This window comes from Lepisma saccharinum, chromosome 18 (assembly GCF_977018435.1).
Source record: "Lepisma saccharinum chromosome 18, izLepSacc3.1, whole genome shotgun sequence".
Classification (NCBI taxonomy): Eukaryota; Metazoa; Arthropoda; class Insecta; order Zygentoma; family Lepismatidae; genus Lepisma; species Lepisma saccharinum.
Window position 1 is genome coordinate 10203280 of NC_139246.1, and position 15901 is coordinate 10219180.

A 15901-nucleotide genomic window follows, 5' to 3' on the forward strand; every position below is an offset into this window, starting at 1 on the left:
GTTACACTTCTTTTGTTATTTTTTATAACAAATCAGCCCTTACTTTTGAAATACATAAAAACAGGTGAGCAAAGTTGAAAGTAAGAATTATAAATTATACAGACACATGAAAGAGACCTCATCACTTACACAAAAACAATTGATTTTTTTAAAGAAAATATTTTTAAGTCCACTTATAGTTCACTTGTAGTGAAATTTTCCTTCTATTTGTTTCATTTTATTATTTTTTTCAGGGTCTTGGTAAACTAGCAGAGAAATTCCCTAACATCGCCAGCACAAGCATTTACTGTTTAAGAGACTTTCTAGTGACTCCTTCCCCTATTCTGTTGAAGCTTCATAGGCAGCATAGTGATTCCCACAGAGAAAATCAGTTCAGAGTAACTAGTGAGTATCTTTCAATTATTAACATAATAATTTTTCTAGTATATGTCTGTATTTTTACATAAGCTACTCTGGAATTAATTCAGCCTCTGATCCATAGGATAAAGGTGGTTGGGTTTATCACATCGCCTTCACTGTGGCCGAAATCAAGAAAGTGTAAAGCCTTACTTCCATATGTCCTTGATATGATAGCACATGCCTGAATGGGTTTGGATGACTCACAGATGACTGTTGTCTGAATAATTTCAGCATGCTGATTCCAAAAATGAAGTTCGTATTTACCCATCACATCTAGTTTTTTCAGAAAACAGCATTATGAAATAACTGCCTTAATTTTACAATAAAATGTGTAGTTCCATCATTTCCTCAATAGATGGCTCTCTTTAGATGGTGGTAAAATATTGACTTTCTACAATACAAATCCTCCAATTTTGAACTATAAATGAACATAGAATTGTAAGCATTTAATCCACCTTCACAAGACACATTGACATGAAAATTTTAAACTTTGATTACGTAAGTTCCATTTTCGAAATCTCTCATAAAAATGTCCTTCACAAAATGTCTAAAACTCAATGTTATAATGTAGTGGGTTGATTGAACTTAATGACTTGGAGAAAAATCCTGACTTGAAGAAATTTATGTCATATCCGTCATCAGCATTCAAAAATCTTCCAGAATCACCTATTGGTGTGTAAACAACCGAAATTTCCTTGCTTAAATTTATTTTGTTGCATTCTGTAATAGGTGTGATGAAATGGCGAATATGAGAATTTTGATTGTGAAATTGTGAAAAATCCTGATGTGTTGGGAAAAAATGGATGTCATTTCCATGATCTGCATTCAAAATACTTTGTCTCACCAATTGATTTGAAATCATCTGATTTTTTTTTATGCAGGGTGGTGTAGTCAGTGCTCAGGGAAAAATCCATTTTATGCAATTACTGTATCTTCATTTACACTTAAAAATAATATTTTTACACCACAAACATAGGCATGTGCATGAGATGGGGCAGGGGCTAGTGAGGTGGCTCTGTTAAAGCTCACTGATCAGCATGTGCATCAAAGAGAGGAACTGAACAGGTCACTCAAACCCCAAAGGAACTGATGGAGTACACACTGCTCAAAGGCTGGCACTGCAGTTGCTTCCCCCTCCATGAAATCCCATTCCCTCTCACATGTTCATTAGTGGAGCCGTCTCATGTCACTACTTGCACGGAGACTTGTTTTTGTTCGCTTGCTCCAAAGATAGAAAGGACAGAGTGTAGTACCTAGTCCAGGTAAGGGTAAAGTCCCCCTTGCTCACTGAACCATTACACCTACATTGGAGAATGTGAAGGTAGGACCCCTTGCATTCGGATCTTGACCATGCTCCAACAACTTTTATCTCCATATCCATTTATTAGAGGCTGTGTGAACCCCATAGCTGATTTATGCAGTGACAAGGCAAGAAAATTTCCAACTTAGATCATTCATCCCAGGAACTGAACCTGGGTCTCCTGTGACAGCCTACTGGACAACCATAGATAGGCTTACCATATTTTTTGGGGTCCAGCCCAGGACATATTTGCGATCAACTCGTTACTGCTGAATTTCAGTTTTCTTTACAAAGATAAATTGATATTACTTAAAAGCCTTAACATTTTATTGGAACATTAAACTATAAATTGTACAAGAAAAAATATTTACATTATTTTCTAAAATCAATCAATTAATTTTCAAATGTTTAATTGAATAATACATTGCCTGATGTTTAGGAAGCCTCTGTTCTCTGTTCTGTTAGTTGACTCAGGTGTACTTTTCACTAGACATGACTTTTTTCAGAAATGGCTTGTTTGATTTAATAACATCATAAAATTTACAACATGAAAGTTTTGAATTAATTTTAACATTCAGCAGATGTTTAACAGTGGATACTAGAAGTCTATCTCTTTCTGCAGACCAAATATTCCCCATAATTGAAAATACTCTCTCAACTGGAGCAGATGTTCCAAGCAAAGACATAGCAAACTCAACCATTTTAGAAATGTTGGTACATGAAATATCAGTCTTTTGAAACAACTTAAAAATTGGTCGTGAATATTCAATACCGGTAGCTATTTTCATGTTGAGATTCTCAAAACCCCGGACATTTTGCAATCCCGGACAGCACTAAAAAAACTAGGACCGTCTGGGCTAATACCGGATGTATGGTAAGCCTAATCATAGATATCCAGCAGAATTACCAAAGGAAAAATTAACTGTAAACTTGAATAAACACACAATTATGGCAGCATATACTTTCAATTTCTATTTTTCTTTTTTTAATTGTAGTTGAAGGCAGTGACCGGACTGATGAAACCAGATCAATAAGCACCAGCCAATCGGCCTTTGAGAAATTAAGAGATGCAGCCATAGAGAATCTGTGCATTGCTTTGAAAGCGTGCCATACAGTGGATTCCTTCTGTATTCCTGCACTTGTTGCATCTGTATCAAATCGCTTATTCACTGCTGAAAAATCAGACAGGTGAGTTAATAGGGTGTGCTTCAGTGTGGGTGAAGAATATTTGACCAGTAAATGTTTTTGCAGTTGTATTGAAATTAAGCCCATTCCTAAAATATTGTAATCAAAATCATCTTATTTATGGTTCTATATCAGCCGTTAATGCAAATCTTTGCTTAAATCATGGTTTGAGGTTCAGATAAAGTTATTCAAAAAATAAATAAATGAAACTTGAAATACTGCTTAGTACCTCATGCATATAATTTTAAAATTCCCCTTTTCAGTGAATCATCATTGATATCCACAAATATTGTTATAATGCTTGGCCATGTGGCAGTGGCTTTGAAGGGAACTCCTCGTACAACGGAGACCATTCTTCAGTTCTTCCAGCAAAGATTTTGCAGAGTTCCATCAAACTTGGATACACTCATTGTTGATCAACTTGGGTGCATGATTATATCAAAATGCGAGGTAATTCTTATATTTTACCATCCAGTTTAAGTGGTAAGTTTTTCCATAATTTCAATCAAGTAAGTGACAGGTGTGATTTATATGAATAAGCTCTTTCAAAGTAATCATCTTGAATTTTAAATTTGAATAGGAAGTTTTAACATTTATACAGGGTGGTCCCAAATAATGAAGACACCTGAATAAAAGTTGAATGACATGCTGTTCTGCAAAACTAACATTGTAGGTTTGTAATACACTTGGGGGGGGGGGGAGGATGTTACAGGGCATATGACGATGACAGCCGTCATCTTGAACTCAATTTCAAAGTTTTAAATGGAAACCATAGCTTGTGACAATAAGCATACCATTGAACTTGTGAGAAAATTTCCTATTCAATTGAGGTGTCACAATCTATGGTTTCCATTTAAAATTTTGAAGTTCAATTCAAGGTGGCAGGTTCCAAGATGGTGGCAGTCATCCTCATATGCCCTGTATGCCCCCCACCCCTATTACAAACCTACAATGTTAATTCAGGTACTCACGAATTTGAATTCCAACGAGGATGGTGGCAGTGGCTACCGAAATTAATAGAAAATAACATAAAACAGCTTCGCGGAAAATGTGAGTACCTCCTCTTTTACCGCGTGTCTCATTCCCATAGTATGAACTACAGTGTTAATTTTGTGGAACAATATGTCATTCTACTTTTATTCCAGTGTCTCCATACTTTTGGATCACCCTGCACATCATTTACAAACCAAGAAATTGGCTTTCAGATCTAACTGATTTAGGCTATTACTCATTGCACTAGAGTTTACTCAACCTCTAATAAATGGGTATGTGGGGCTAAAGGAAGGTGGAGCTTAGTGCTGATCACATCACCTCCACTATGGATGAGATTATGCATATGCAGGGGATAGCTTTATCCTTTTTTACTAGCAGTAATACAGATTAAGTTAGTTATAATTTCTACTAAATTGCAACCCTGGATTTGTAATGCCTGCCTTGCTGGACGAGCAGATTGCCAGTGAAGGTTCCGGGTTTGATTCTAGATTGGATATAATTGTTACCTTGTGAGGTCCCTTCATTAAGGCCATGCTGGACCATTGACTGATGTTAGCAATGGTTAAAAATTAGTGTTCTTTCGAAAAACCACTGTGATATTTCAAATTCTGAACTATTACATTGGCTAACAATTTCTTCTAGAGCATTCACAGGGATCTAAGTGTGGTTTGCTTTTGCTGTTGTGTAGGCATTTGCAATAGGTTTGTGGAACATTTCTATTTTCCATCACAGGCAAGGGTGCCCACAGGAATTTTTCTCAGGGAGAGGGCCGAGTAATATTTTACATCTTGCCTTTGTCATAGAAACATATATTTTACTTTTTATTATTATAATTATTGTTATTATAATTTTCCAAATCATAGAATTGAAATTGAATTGAAAATACTTGGCCATTGTTAACAAGTTCAGACCTGAGTCCATTATTTAAATAGAGACTGGATTCTTTTTGCTTCCTTTCCACAAACATTTATAAATTGTTTATGAATTTATGACCATTTAATCTGTCATTCATGGTACCTCTGCTCCAGAAGGGTACTGTAAAGATAATGTAATTCAAAATGATTGCACGTGAATTGTCAAGATCAGATCCTGACTTCAGGAAATGATTTCCTGACTTTTTGGGATCCAAACAGATAAGAAATTCAAAAGGATTCTATTTAATTAATAGAATTGGTTAATTCTTGGTATTTTCTGCTCTACAAGTGTTTAAAATTTCTTGAAATTAACAGCTTTTATTCAAGGAGTGCAAAAACTATCACTTAAAGAAGAAATAATATTTAAAATTTGAAATTTTTGCAGAGTTGGGAAATTTTGTTGTGGACTGTTGGACATGGCAGTTAATTGCTGTAACTTACAGCCTGTAAATCATAAAAGAACAATACTGTTTGTACTATAATATCACAAAATTTTCACCATTCGAATTACACAAATTTTTTCCAGACATCTCGCACCTTCTGACCCACCTCCTCCTCTTGCGGACACCCTTGATCACAGGTATGTAGACAACAGCGAAACCAAGCCATACAACAATTCACATGAATGCTCTAGAAGGAATTATAAGCAGATGTGATTTTTCAGTATTTGGAATATCATAGCATTTTTTTTGAAAGGAGAGGAGTCTTCAAAAGCATCTTCGCTGGCATGAGCCCAAGAGCCAGCAGAGCCTTAATTTCATTTATTTGTCATTCATCGTCATTGTCCTGATTAGCCAAAAGTGGAAGAAAAGGGTACAAAATAATGAAAGTGCATATACTGAATTTGTGTGTTTCTGAAGTGTTCATAAATATTCTATATATATAAAAATGGATATGTGTGTGTGTGTGTGTATTTGTTGGCATAACTCTTGAACGCCTTTAGCAATTTCAACCAAACTTTGTACATGTATCACTTGCAATCTGGAAAGAAATACTGTGGGGGTAAGACACCCCTGGCATCCCTAGGGGTCGGGGGTGGGAAAGGGCATATGCAGCATTCCGTTCCGAGACATTTTCGTGTCATATCCTGCAAGTTATACTTCCTGCTACACAGCATGCTACACAGTTGGTTGCCTACACAGAAGGTGCGATATTGCTATCCTGGAGCAATTTCAAGCAAACTTGGTACACATATCACTTACAATCTGGAAAAAAATACTGTGGGGGTAAGACACCCCTGACACCCCTAGGAGTGGGGCTGGGAGGGGGTGATGTAAAAATAATCGAAAACGACCGATATTAGTGTGGAATCCATAGTTTTCGGGGTCGCTAAGATGTATAGTGACTCCCAGTGCTGTTCCAACTCCAAGTTAATTTTACACTATAGTTAGAATTCATTATTTGCCTGTCTAATAAAAGATTGGGATAAATAAATACCAGGGCAATCAGCTAGTTGTATATTAAATACACTTTTCTTTGCAGCCTCAAGTTTATGAAGAGATAATGAAGATGTTCACAATGATCACTGTGGAAGCAAGTAGTGCTGCTTACTCTTCATCAGGAACAGATGACAGGAAGCATCAGTACAGGTTTGTGCATCTTGTCTACTACTACACAAACATTTTTTTTGTAGACTATGGCACCTGTTGGCTACCTACCTACCATCTGATTTTACATCATATGTGATGAACTTTGTTTAGGAAATAAAAGCCTTGGGACATGTTTCATTTGTATTTTTATGAACAGCTCCAAACATGTCTTTTACTATGACTGATAGAATGTGAACAATTGGCCAAGAATTTTACTGTTTGTGTGTTCTTTAGTTTTTTTTAACAAATATTTTGCCGGCACGTGATGTAAGAAGTTTTCTACTGTCATATTAATTTTTGTAAATTGTTGTTCTAGTTTGCATTGTGATCAAATTTGAACTTGTAATAAACACACAGAAAACTACAGATGATATTTACCTTTGTTTTTCAAACAAACCAAATTTAAAATGAAGTGTGACTGTATTTATGTTTTCTTTGTTTCAGACATGTTTCAGGAGCTGTGATTAATGCTCTTGCAAATATAGCTGCCAATCTTCAAGGTGAATCTGAAATGAACGAACTGCTCGTTAGGCTCTTGGAATTGTTTGTTCAGCTTGGACTGGAAGGGAAAAGAGCTTCGGAGAAGACGCCAGGAGCTTTGAAAGTAAGTGAGACTTCAATCTTTATGTTCATGCTTAGCTCAATGTATTTTTCATTTGAAGTAGAAAAAACTGTTTCCCCTTATTCAAAATCATTGACTATTGTGACCACACACACCAGTGAAGGTAGTTTATTATTCGGATGCATAATGAGGCATTGTGGATATTAGGGTCTAATTTGCAAAATACAAGTTGCAGAAATCGGCAGTTTTCCAAACGTCTGTCCTATTCTAAAGCTCGTGCACTTTCCTATTCTCAACAAATTTCAGAGAATGTATTAGGTAGACTTCTGTGTGATGTTGCATGAGTTCCTACAGTTTTTAATGTATGTGATACAACAATAAAATAAACATAGACCTTTGTCGAGTTCACCTGTAATATCTGCAATGCCTCATATGCAGCTCTCACAAATTCTCGTCAGGAAATCCTGGAAAAGCCAGGACAATCAACTTATGAGTGAAGGAAAGTCCAGTAATTTTGTAAAAATAAAAAGAAACTGGAGAAATCCAAGATATTCATGTTTTTAATTTTTTTTTTATTTTTTATTTTTTGGATGGACATCAAAACAAACAACATTTTTTAGTAACACTTTTGTCATTGGTTGTTTTGGCACTACAGACATTCAAAGAAAGAAACAAGCCACTGGCTCAAGTGTACCCAAGATTAGTCTATCTACTTGTCCTTCTGATACTGGTTGTCTGTGTCACACTGAACAGTTGCAAGATGAAATATTAACAAACTCAAAATTCCAGAGATAACTAGCATACAACTGTAATGTAATGTTCAGCTTTTTCCTTGCTGTTGCTCACCATAGAATACCTTCTCTCAGACACCTCCATAAATCAGAGATTATGTCCATTTTGAATATCCAGTCACCACACACTCATCGCAAACTGACAGACATGAAATTTTTGCATAAAATCATCATCGGCAAAATTAAAACTGAATTTCTGGTCAACCAATTTCATCTATGAGTACCCACATGGCCACATTCCCTCTACAAGGCTCTCCCTCCTACAGCTGTCTCTTTACTATAGGCTCCCCCACTTATATAATAACCTCCCTGTAAATATTGATATTTTCTTGTCAGAAAGCAGTTTCCGACAATCCCTAAGAATGTAGGTGTAAGATTTTTTTTCTCTGCCATCTTGTATTGTCTTGTTTTGTTTTTGTTGTTTTTGTTTTCTTGTTGCTACAGTTTCACTATATAATGGTCTTTCAGTACTGAGTCTGAAACTTGAAGTAAATAAAATAAATAAATTATGTAGCATGGGGCAAAAGTGGTTGGTAATACAAGGATATAAGTATAAGGGGCAGTCAGTGGAAAACAGGCCACCTCATATATCTCAACGTGTAGATGCCGCAGTTCCACAAAACTCCTGCCACTGGAAGGGGATTCCATTGTCGTCCAGTAAATAGCAGTCGCGAAGCAGGCTTGTGTGAAGCAGTGTGAGTGTGAGCCATGTGAAGTGCAGACGTGCAGGGTCTTGCCGTGTAGTATATCCTGGAGGCCAGTAAGGAAGAACAGCGAGCAGTCGTGCGTTTCCTGGTGGCGGAAGGTGCTAGTCCGCGAGGACATTCACCGTCGAATGGCGGCAGTGTAGGGGGTACCTTGTTTATCTCTAACATATTGTAGCTTGGTGCGTATTACTCACTATTAAATAAAATAAACAATGTTAAATTGTATTAAGTTAAGTTTCAATCGAAATAAGCGGTCTGTCTTCACAGGATTTTTAATATAAGGAGTTTTTTTAAATTAGGAATGTATCAGGGATAGTTTTAAGTGTTTCCAACCCTACCCTAACCTTTTAACACCTTTTAACGTGGCACTATGTTCAGTGCTTAGGAAAATATTTACAAACCTGATGAAGGGGGCAGTTGGACCCTCAAACGTTGTTCCAAAAAAAGGCTTCATACTCACTCACGTAAGTAGTGTTAAACTTAACTTAATAAAATTTAACGTTGTTTATTTTGTTTATCTATGTCTTGGGTGAAAGAGTGTAGTCAGAGGTTTCGTGAAGGAAGAACATCACTGGTAAATTGGTGCATATGATTATCATTGGAGTAGAATATTTTCACACTAATACAATTTTCACACATACACAACTTTTAAGTGTTACAATTTTCAAGCATTCGTATCAGTATCAATGAGAATCTGTAAGAATATGATGTGTGCTCAAAGTGGTATCCACTTAGCTATATTTCAAAGTGTGAGTGTTGGAATTTTTTTATTATACTGTAGGATGTGACATTGCCTTATTCATTTTATTTTCCTTACATTTAGGCCTCCAGCAGTGCAGGAAATCTTGGAGTGCTGATTCCTGTGATAGCTGTTCTGGTGCGCCGATTACCACCCATCAGAAACCCCAAACCACGTCTTCACAAACTCTTCCGGGACTTCTGGCTTTACTGCGTTGTCATGGGTTTTACTGTGTCTGATTCAGGTATGTCTGCTGAAACAAAGCACAGTTATTGTTAATTCAGTTAAAATATTAATCATTCAAAGATTTTTGTGTGTCAATTCCTTGCCGTCTGGAAAAAAGGGACTGGAATGATCCCAAATATTGGAAGAAGGAGCTGACATATACCCTTTGCATGTTTGTGGATGTATTTTTTTATTTTTTTATTTAATTTCAGTGTTTATGTAAACATATGATTTTAGAATTCATATTAGAATCACAGTTTTAAAGTTCATTTCTTAACTCAGTTGTTAGGGTGTCTGACTACCATGCGAGATACCTGGGTTCGATTCCCAGCAGGAGAGAAGCAGGATTTTTTTCTACCTGTTCAAGCTGCTCCGGTGCCCATCCAGTGTTGGATAAAGTGGGTACCTGGGGGAAACTCTGGGGACTAAAGGTGGCCAGGGTCATGGTGCTGATCACATCACCCCCACTTTCGCCCGTGATCAAGAATGTGTGGGGGCCCTAACTCCGCACCTCCTGTACGCCTTCATGGCATGGAGCAAAGCACAGGGGAGCACTTTACTTTTTATACTAGTTAATATACCGGGGGTGATCATAAAGTCTTTTCCTGGTTTCAAACATTTATTACACAAAAAGTATGCTATGTAGAGACATGGAAATGGCAAAACTCAAAAGTTTTGTTGTATTAGCCATAGACATGTGCTTTTGAAATATCTCCCAAAATTCCAAGTTTGTTCTTTTATTCATGGACTTCAACATGTGCACTATTTGTTGCACGGAGAATGTGTAAACAATACTCAGTTTCTCTCCATGTGTTAGACAACATCTCCATATTGGTGTTTATGCATTCATTGTATTTGAGTAACACGTTCCATAACTGCTGGACTGGGAGGGATGGTTAAACATCATGGCCTCCATATTCTCCCGATATGATCTCCCTATACTTTTTCTCTGAGGATTCAGTAAGGACGAAGTGTACAATTCACCAGTTCCAGATGAAGGCAAGAATAACAGAAGTTTTAGCAACGACGACTGAGGAGATGTCTAATAAATCGTAAATCGTTTAGACCTTCTCCGTGCAACCAATGGTGCACATGGTGAAGTTCATGAATAAAAACAAACTTGTGATTTTGGGAGACACTTCGAAAACACACACACACACACACAAAAAATGCCTCTACCTAATGCACTTTTGTATAATAAATCCATGTGTCTTCTCCCTTGAGTAGAGATTTTTTTCACAGTTCATTTCATATACATCTAGATACTCCATCAATCCACCTTAATACTTTAGAAGTTGCACTCAATACTGAATGATTTAGAGACTTTTATTTTGTTCCTAGGTTTGTGGCCTGCTGAATGGTACGAGGGCGTGAGAGAGATTGCTGTGAAGTCTCCATCTTTGGGGCAAACAGCAATGAGGGAGCTCCAGTACACTTCTGCTGTTCGGAATGACAGTGTGTCAATGGTATGCTACTCTTTTAAATATTTATAAATTACTTGGTATAATTCTCATATTTAGGGTGAGTCAGTCCCAACATCCACGTTAAGCAGATATCTGGCAACATTGGCATCTAAGAGTTTTGCTTATGGCCATTGATAGCAACCTGTGAGGTATGTAAACTATGTAATTTTCATAAATTCAGTACCAAATTCATGTGACAGTGTATTATTTCTGTAATAGATGTTAGTAATGTTAATTTTCAGATTCTCGTGTATGTACTTGTGAAGAGAATTGTGATGTAATTATTGAAAAGTTGTGTGAAAATTTTGACTCGACCAGGGACAACTATGGCATTGCAAGTTAATGAGACTAAGCTAACTCCTGGTGATCTCATAGTTTCTACAGCTTAAGAACATGATGTCAGTTTTATGTATTTTCCAGGTGTACTGTTACTCCAACTTCTCATTGCTAGTGAACACCTTTGGACACATATACACTAATCCCCATCTGGGTCACAATTTTCTCGTAATTTTTTTTCTTAGTAATGAAAGCACCATCTGAACCACTTTGCGGTGTGCCTCCACTGTGTATTGAACCCCTTGATTTACAAGGTTTTGGCCAAAAAAAGTAAAAAAAAAAGTATCTCTTTTGGTGCAGACATACAGAATATTCATGCTGAAATGATCCTATAAGTAAAAGAAAAAAGAGTTCAATCCTGCATTGGGCACATCTTGTAACACATTAGTATGTGATATGGTATTAGCAGGGTGTAAGTTGTGACCCTTAGTGATGACACCCAAATTTCAACATCCCTACCACGTAGTACACCTAGGACTGCATTTTGCAGTCTAGTGAGGCTTTGGCATCTGTACTTACAAAATGCAGTCCTGGGTGTACTACATGGAAGGGATGTTGCATTTTGAAGTCTAGTGAGGCTCTGGCATCCGGACTCTCAGCCTGCTTCTGTGGCGGAGTGGTTAGCACATCGTGCTATAACGCCAGAGGTTCTAGGTTCGAATCCCGGCCTGGCGTAGATGTTTGTGAGTGTCCATTCATCAATTTCATCATATCATCACTAGTCCCCATCTTCGCAATTAGCATAAAGTAGCACAAAAACGAAGTAAAATAAAGCAAATCAATCTGGACTCTCAGCCAGTATAATCAGTCCTCTGTGACGTTTGAGTTATTTTCTATCTGTATGTGTGAGTGATTGTCTCGTCATCCATTTTGTCTTATCACCACCAAAAGTGGCAGAAAAGTGAAGTAAAATAAATCAAATCAATCGGTCAGTCGATATGCGTAAGCAAGAAGTATTGCTAGCATAGTAAAAGAATAATCCCACATTGGAAGTAGCTTTTGACTCTCCTTCATATGTCCTCTGTGTGACAGATGCTATCTCGCACAGTTAGTTTAGTTATAATTCTGATAATTTGAGATGGTAGAGGTGTATTGTTATAACTGTCGGCAAATTTAAATTACTCTAATGTTCAAGTACAACCTTTGTCAGAAAAGTTCCAGGACTGATTTTTTTATTCTTTACCTGTGTTATTCAAACACAAGAAATGGGTGTTATTCAGTCACCTGATATGTGTTCTGAATAGAAATGGCCTTGGAAGTGTTTCCATGTAAACACACTAGGTGGCAGGGCTGTGCTTAGCAGCCCCACTCTTTGGCTTGTTGGCGCATTTAGTGGGAAGTTACACAAGTGTCGTGATGGACATGCATTCCGAGCAGTTTTGTGTTAAGCTGGGAAACCCCTAGTGAATCATGGAATATGATACAGCAAGCATTTGGTGACAAGGCATTATTGAGAAGCCGTATCTTTGAATGGCAAAAAGGTTTCGGAAGGGCAGAGATTCAGTGCAAGATGACCCAAAGACAATGCTGATCCCATTTTTTCATGCTAAAGTTTTGGTGCACCATGAATATTTGCCTGAAGGACAAACGATAAACAAGAACCTTTATATTGATGCCCTAAAACATTTGCGTCAAGCAATTCTGCGACACTGTCCTGATTTGTGGGCATCTGGGCAGTGGTTCTTATTGCACGACAATGCAAGGCCACATACTGCTTTATCAGTCCAGGAATATCTGGCCAAGCATCGTATCTCTGCTCTACCACATCCCCCATATTTACCCGACCAGTTACCGTGTGATTATTTTTTGTCTCCCCGTGTGCAAACACTGCTGAAAGGGAAGCGTCATGAAGATATTGGTAGCAATCCAAACGGTTTTGTGACAGATGTGCTGAGAAGCATCCTAGATGAAGCTTTCCCTGCTTGCTTCCATGACCTTCAGAAACGGTGGCAGCTCTGTATAGATAGCCGAGGGGACTATTTTGACAAAACCTAGGACCATTAGTTTCTAAGCTGAATAAATTATTTTTTACGAGCTCAGTCCTGGAACTTTTCTGACAAAGGTTGTATATTGAATGTGTATTGGCTAATAAGTCAGTCAGTATCAGTTGGAAAAGTTGAATGTGTTCTTTGTGATGCTTTGCTGGGAGGGTTTATGGGTTAGTTGATTCATTTGTTAGTTGATTCATTTCTCGTGCTTTGTTACATACTGTCAAGTGGGGCCTCCCCAATGGTGCAGTGGTAGCATCGTCGCCTTTTAATCAAGGGGTCCCGGGTTCGATACCTGCTGGAGGCACATAGTGGTTCGGATCCCACTTTAACCCTGCAGCACTGGCACCCATTAATGTAGCTTCAGCACTGGCGCCTAGTCTTACAGACCCATTTTTGTATTTGACAATATAATCTTGTATTTGTTTTGAAAATATGAAATTTTTATGATTTTAATATTTCATGTAACATTTTTTATTTCAAAAAGGTATGTTTATTTCAAAAATCCTCTTCATCTTGGTCAGACTCATTGAGAGTCAAAAACTCCTCATCCGGATTACTGCCGAAGCTTTCTTCTAGAAGAAGTCTAATTTGTTCACGATCTCGTTCACTTGCCATTGTAATCAACGCATTTGCTCAATATTATTTATTTATTTATTTATTTATAATCAATCCCATAACAGAGCAATGCTCCAATTACAATGGGATATTACAACAATACTCACATTATGCAACACAAAAAAAGAAAAAAAGAAAACAAAAAGATAAAAAATACAATACAAAATACAATACAATATACCCACCGAGAAACATAATACAACTAATACAACCAAAAAAATTATAAAACTAGAATAATACTATAGTACCAATATACATGAAGCTGAAGCTTCAGACTTCAAACAGTATAACGAAACTCCATATTAAAACCTGCACTAAAGAAAAGAGATAAACACCTAACTCTCATTTTGATATTTTTCAGATTTTCGAACATATAAACATAAAAGATGATATACAAATCCATAACGTTAAGTGGAATTCAATACATACAATACACGACATAAAAATAAGAAAATTAAATACCATTTATCGTTACATCTTAACTTTGTCTTGAATAGTAGCCCTTTATTACTGATATGTACTTTGCGTAAGGGAATGCAAAATCTACATCAATTTTATCCTTAACAATACTATTATGTAGTCTACACATACTAATGACCACAGAATTCTGATGGACCAAATTTTTGGAAAAAGTGCATATAAACGGTTGACGCAATCTTAATGATTGAGGTTTAGTACAGAAGTTTAATCTTTGCAAAACTTCTTCTGTTTCGGTTAGACCATTAACAACTTTATATAATAAAATATGCTTTGCAATATCAGATCTAGTTTTCAAAGAGGAAAATTCAAATTCAGTTAGTAGCATATTATAAGGTATTCTTAACACATAAGACGATTTTTTATATTTTTTAAAGAACAGCTATCTTAAAAATTTATTCTGGATTCGTTTGAGTTTATCAATATATAATTGGAAGTAAGGACTCCAGATTACATTAGCGTATTCCAATTTACTCCTCACCAGAGCATTATACACAACTGTTAAGGCTTTACTACACTGCATTTCCTTTGTGTTTCTAAATATAAATCCCAGAGTTTTGAAACCATTAACTACTAGTTTATCAACATGGTTCTTGTAAGTGAGTTTAGAATCCAGAATTATTCCTAAATCTTTAATTATATTGACTCTCTGAAGACCCACATTACCAATAGTATAATTAAATAAAAATGGAGATGAAATTCTTGCAAATGTCATGGAAAAGCATTTAGCAACATTAAAATAGAGCTTATTTCTTATACACCTTTGATGGCATTCACTCAAATCGGACTGTAATTCTGTAAGATCCTTAAATTTTACAATATTCTTGTAGAGTTTTAAATCATCTGCGTATAAGAGACACTTTGAGTAATTAACAAGAGAAGGTAAGTCATTAATATATAATAAGAACAATAAGGGACCAAGATTGGATCCCTGTGGAACACCCGAATGACTAATATATGTACTCGATCAACAAGCATTATAAAGAACATACTGCTCTCTATTCAATATGTAAGACTGAAATAAAGCAACTAAATCATCCGAGAAACCGAACTGTACCAATTTTTGTAAAAGGATGCGGTGATTTAGCTTATCAAACGCTTTTGCAAAGTCAGTGTAAATTACATCTACTGCTTGATTTTGATTAATTGCCTCAGCGATATATTGAGTAAAGGTAACGAGTTAGTTAGTTATAATAACCTATAGTATATAACAACAACCTGCGAGTGTCACTGTTATTCGTCACCTGCAGAAACATGAAACAAAGGTCTTTTTCAATACAATTAGTATCACATTTGTATAACACAGCACTAGCGCCTAGTCTGTCAGACCCGAACTGCCTTTTTCTCTGCCAAAAATATCGTCTAGGAATGGTCAAGTCCACTCGATAACTGGGAGGTGAAGGCAGGAAGCTACACGAAAGCACCTTTCTCTAAGCCACACCACCAAAAAATATTTTCAAAAACATGTGGCTTGGGTCTGTAAGACTTGGCGCTAGTACTCCAGGGTTAAACTATAGGTCCAGTCCCAATTAGCCTTATTGTGCATAAAGCAGACTTAAAACATAAATTCAATCAATCAGTTCAGACATACAGTCAAGTTAATTTTAAAACATTC

At 36.6% G+C, this 15901-nt stretch overlaps 1 protein-coding gene across 1 annotated transcript in view; it reads left to right on the plus strand.

The window, feature by feature from the left end:
- Pi4KIIIalpha (phosphatidylinositol 4-kinase III alpha) overlaps positions 1-15901 on the plus strand; it is a 131000-nt gene that overhangs the window by 34564 nt on the left and 80535 nt on the right. Inside the window, exons 10-16 of the mRNA XM_083140110.1 lie at positions 234-384; positions 2695-2887; positions 3148-3334; positions 6274-6380; positions 6825-6984; positions 9264-9423; positions 10746-10870. Coding sequence (XP_082996236.1) covers positions 234-384; positions 2695-2887; positions 3148-3334; positions 6274-6380; positions 6825-6984; positions 9264-9423; positions 10746-10870 — 1083 coding nt within the window. The remainder of the gene's footprint in view (positions 1-233; positions 385-2694; positions 2888-3147; positions 3335-6273; positions 6381-6824; positions 6985-9263; positions 9424-10745; positions 10871-15901) is intronic.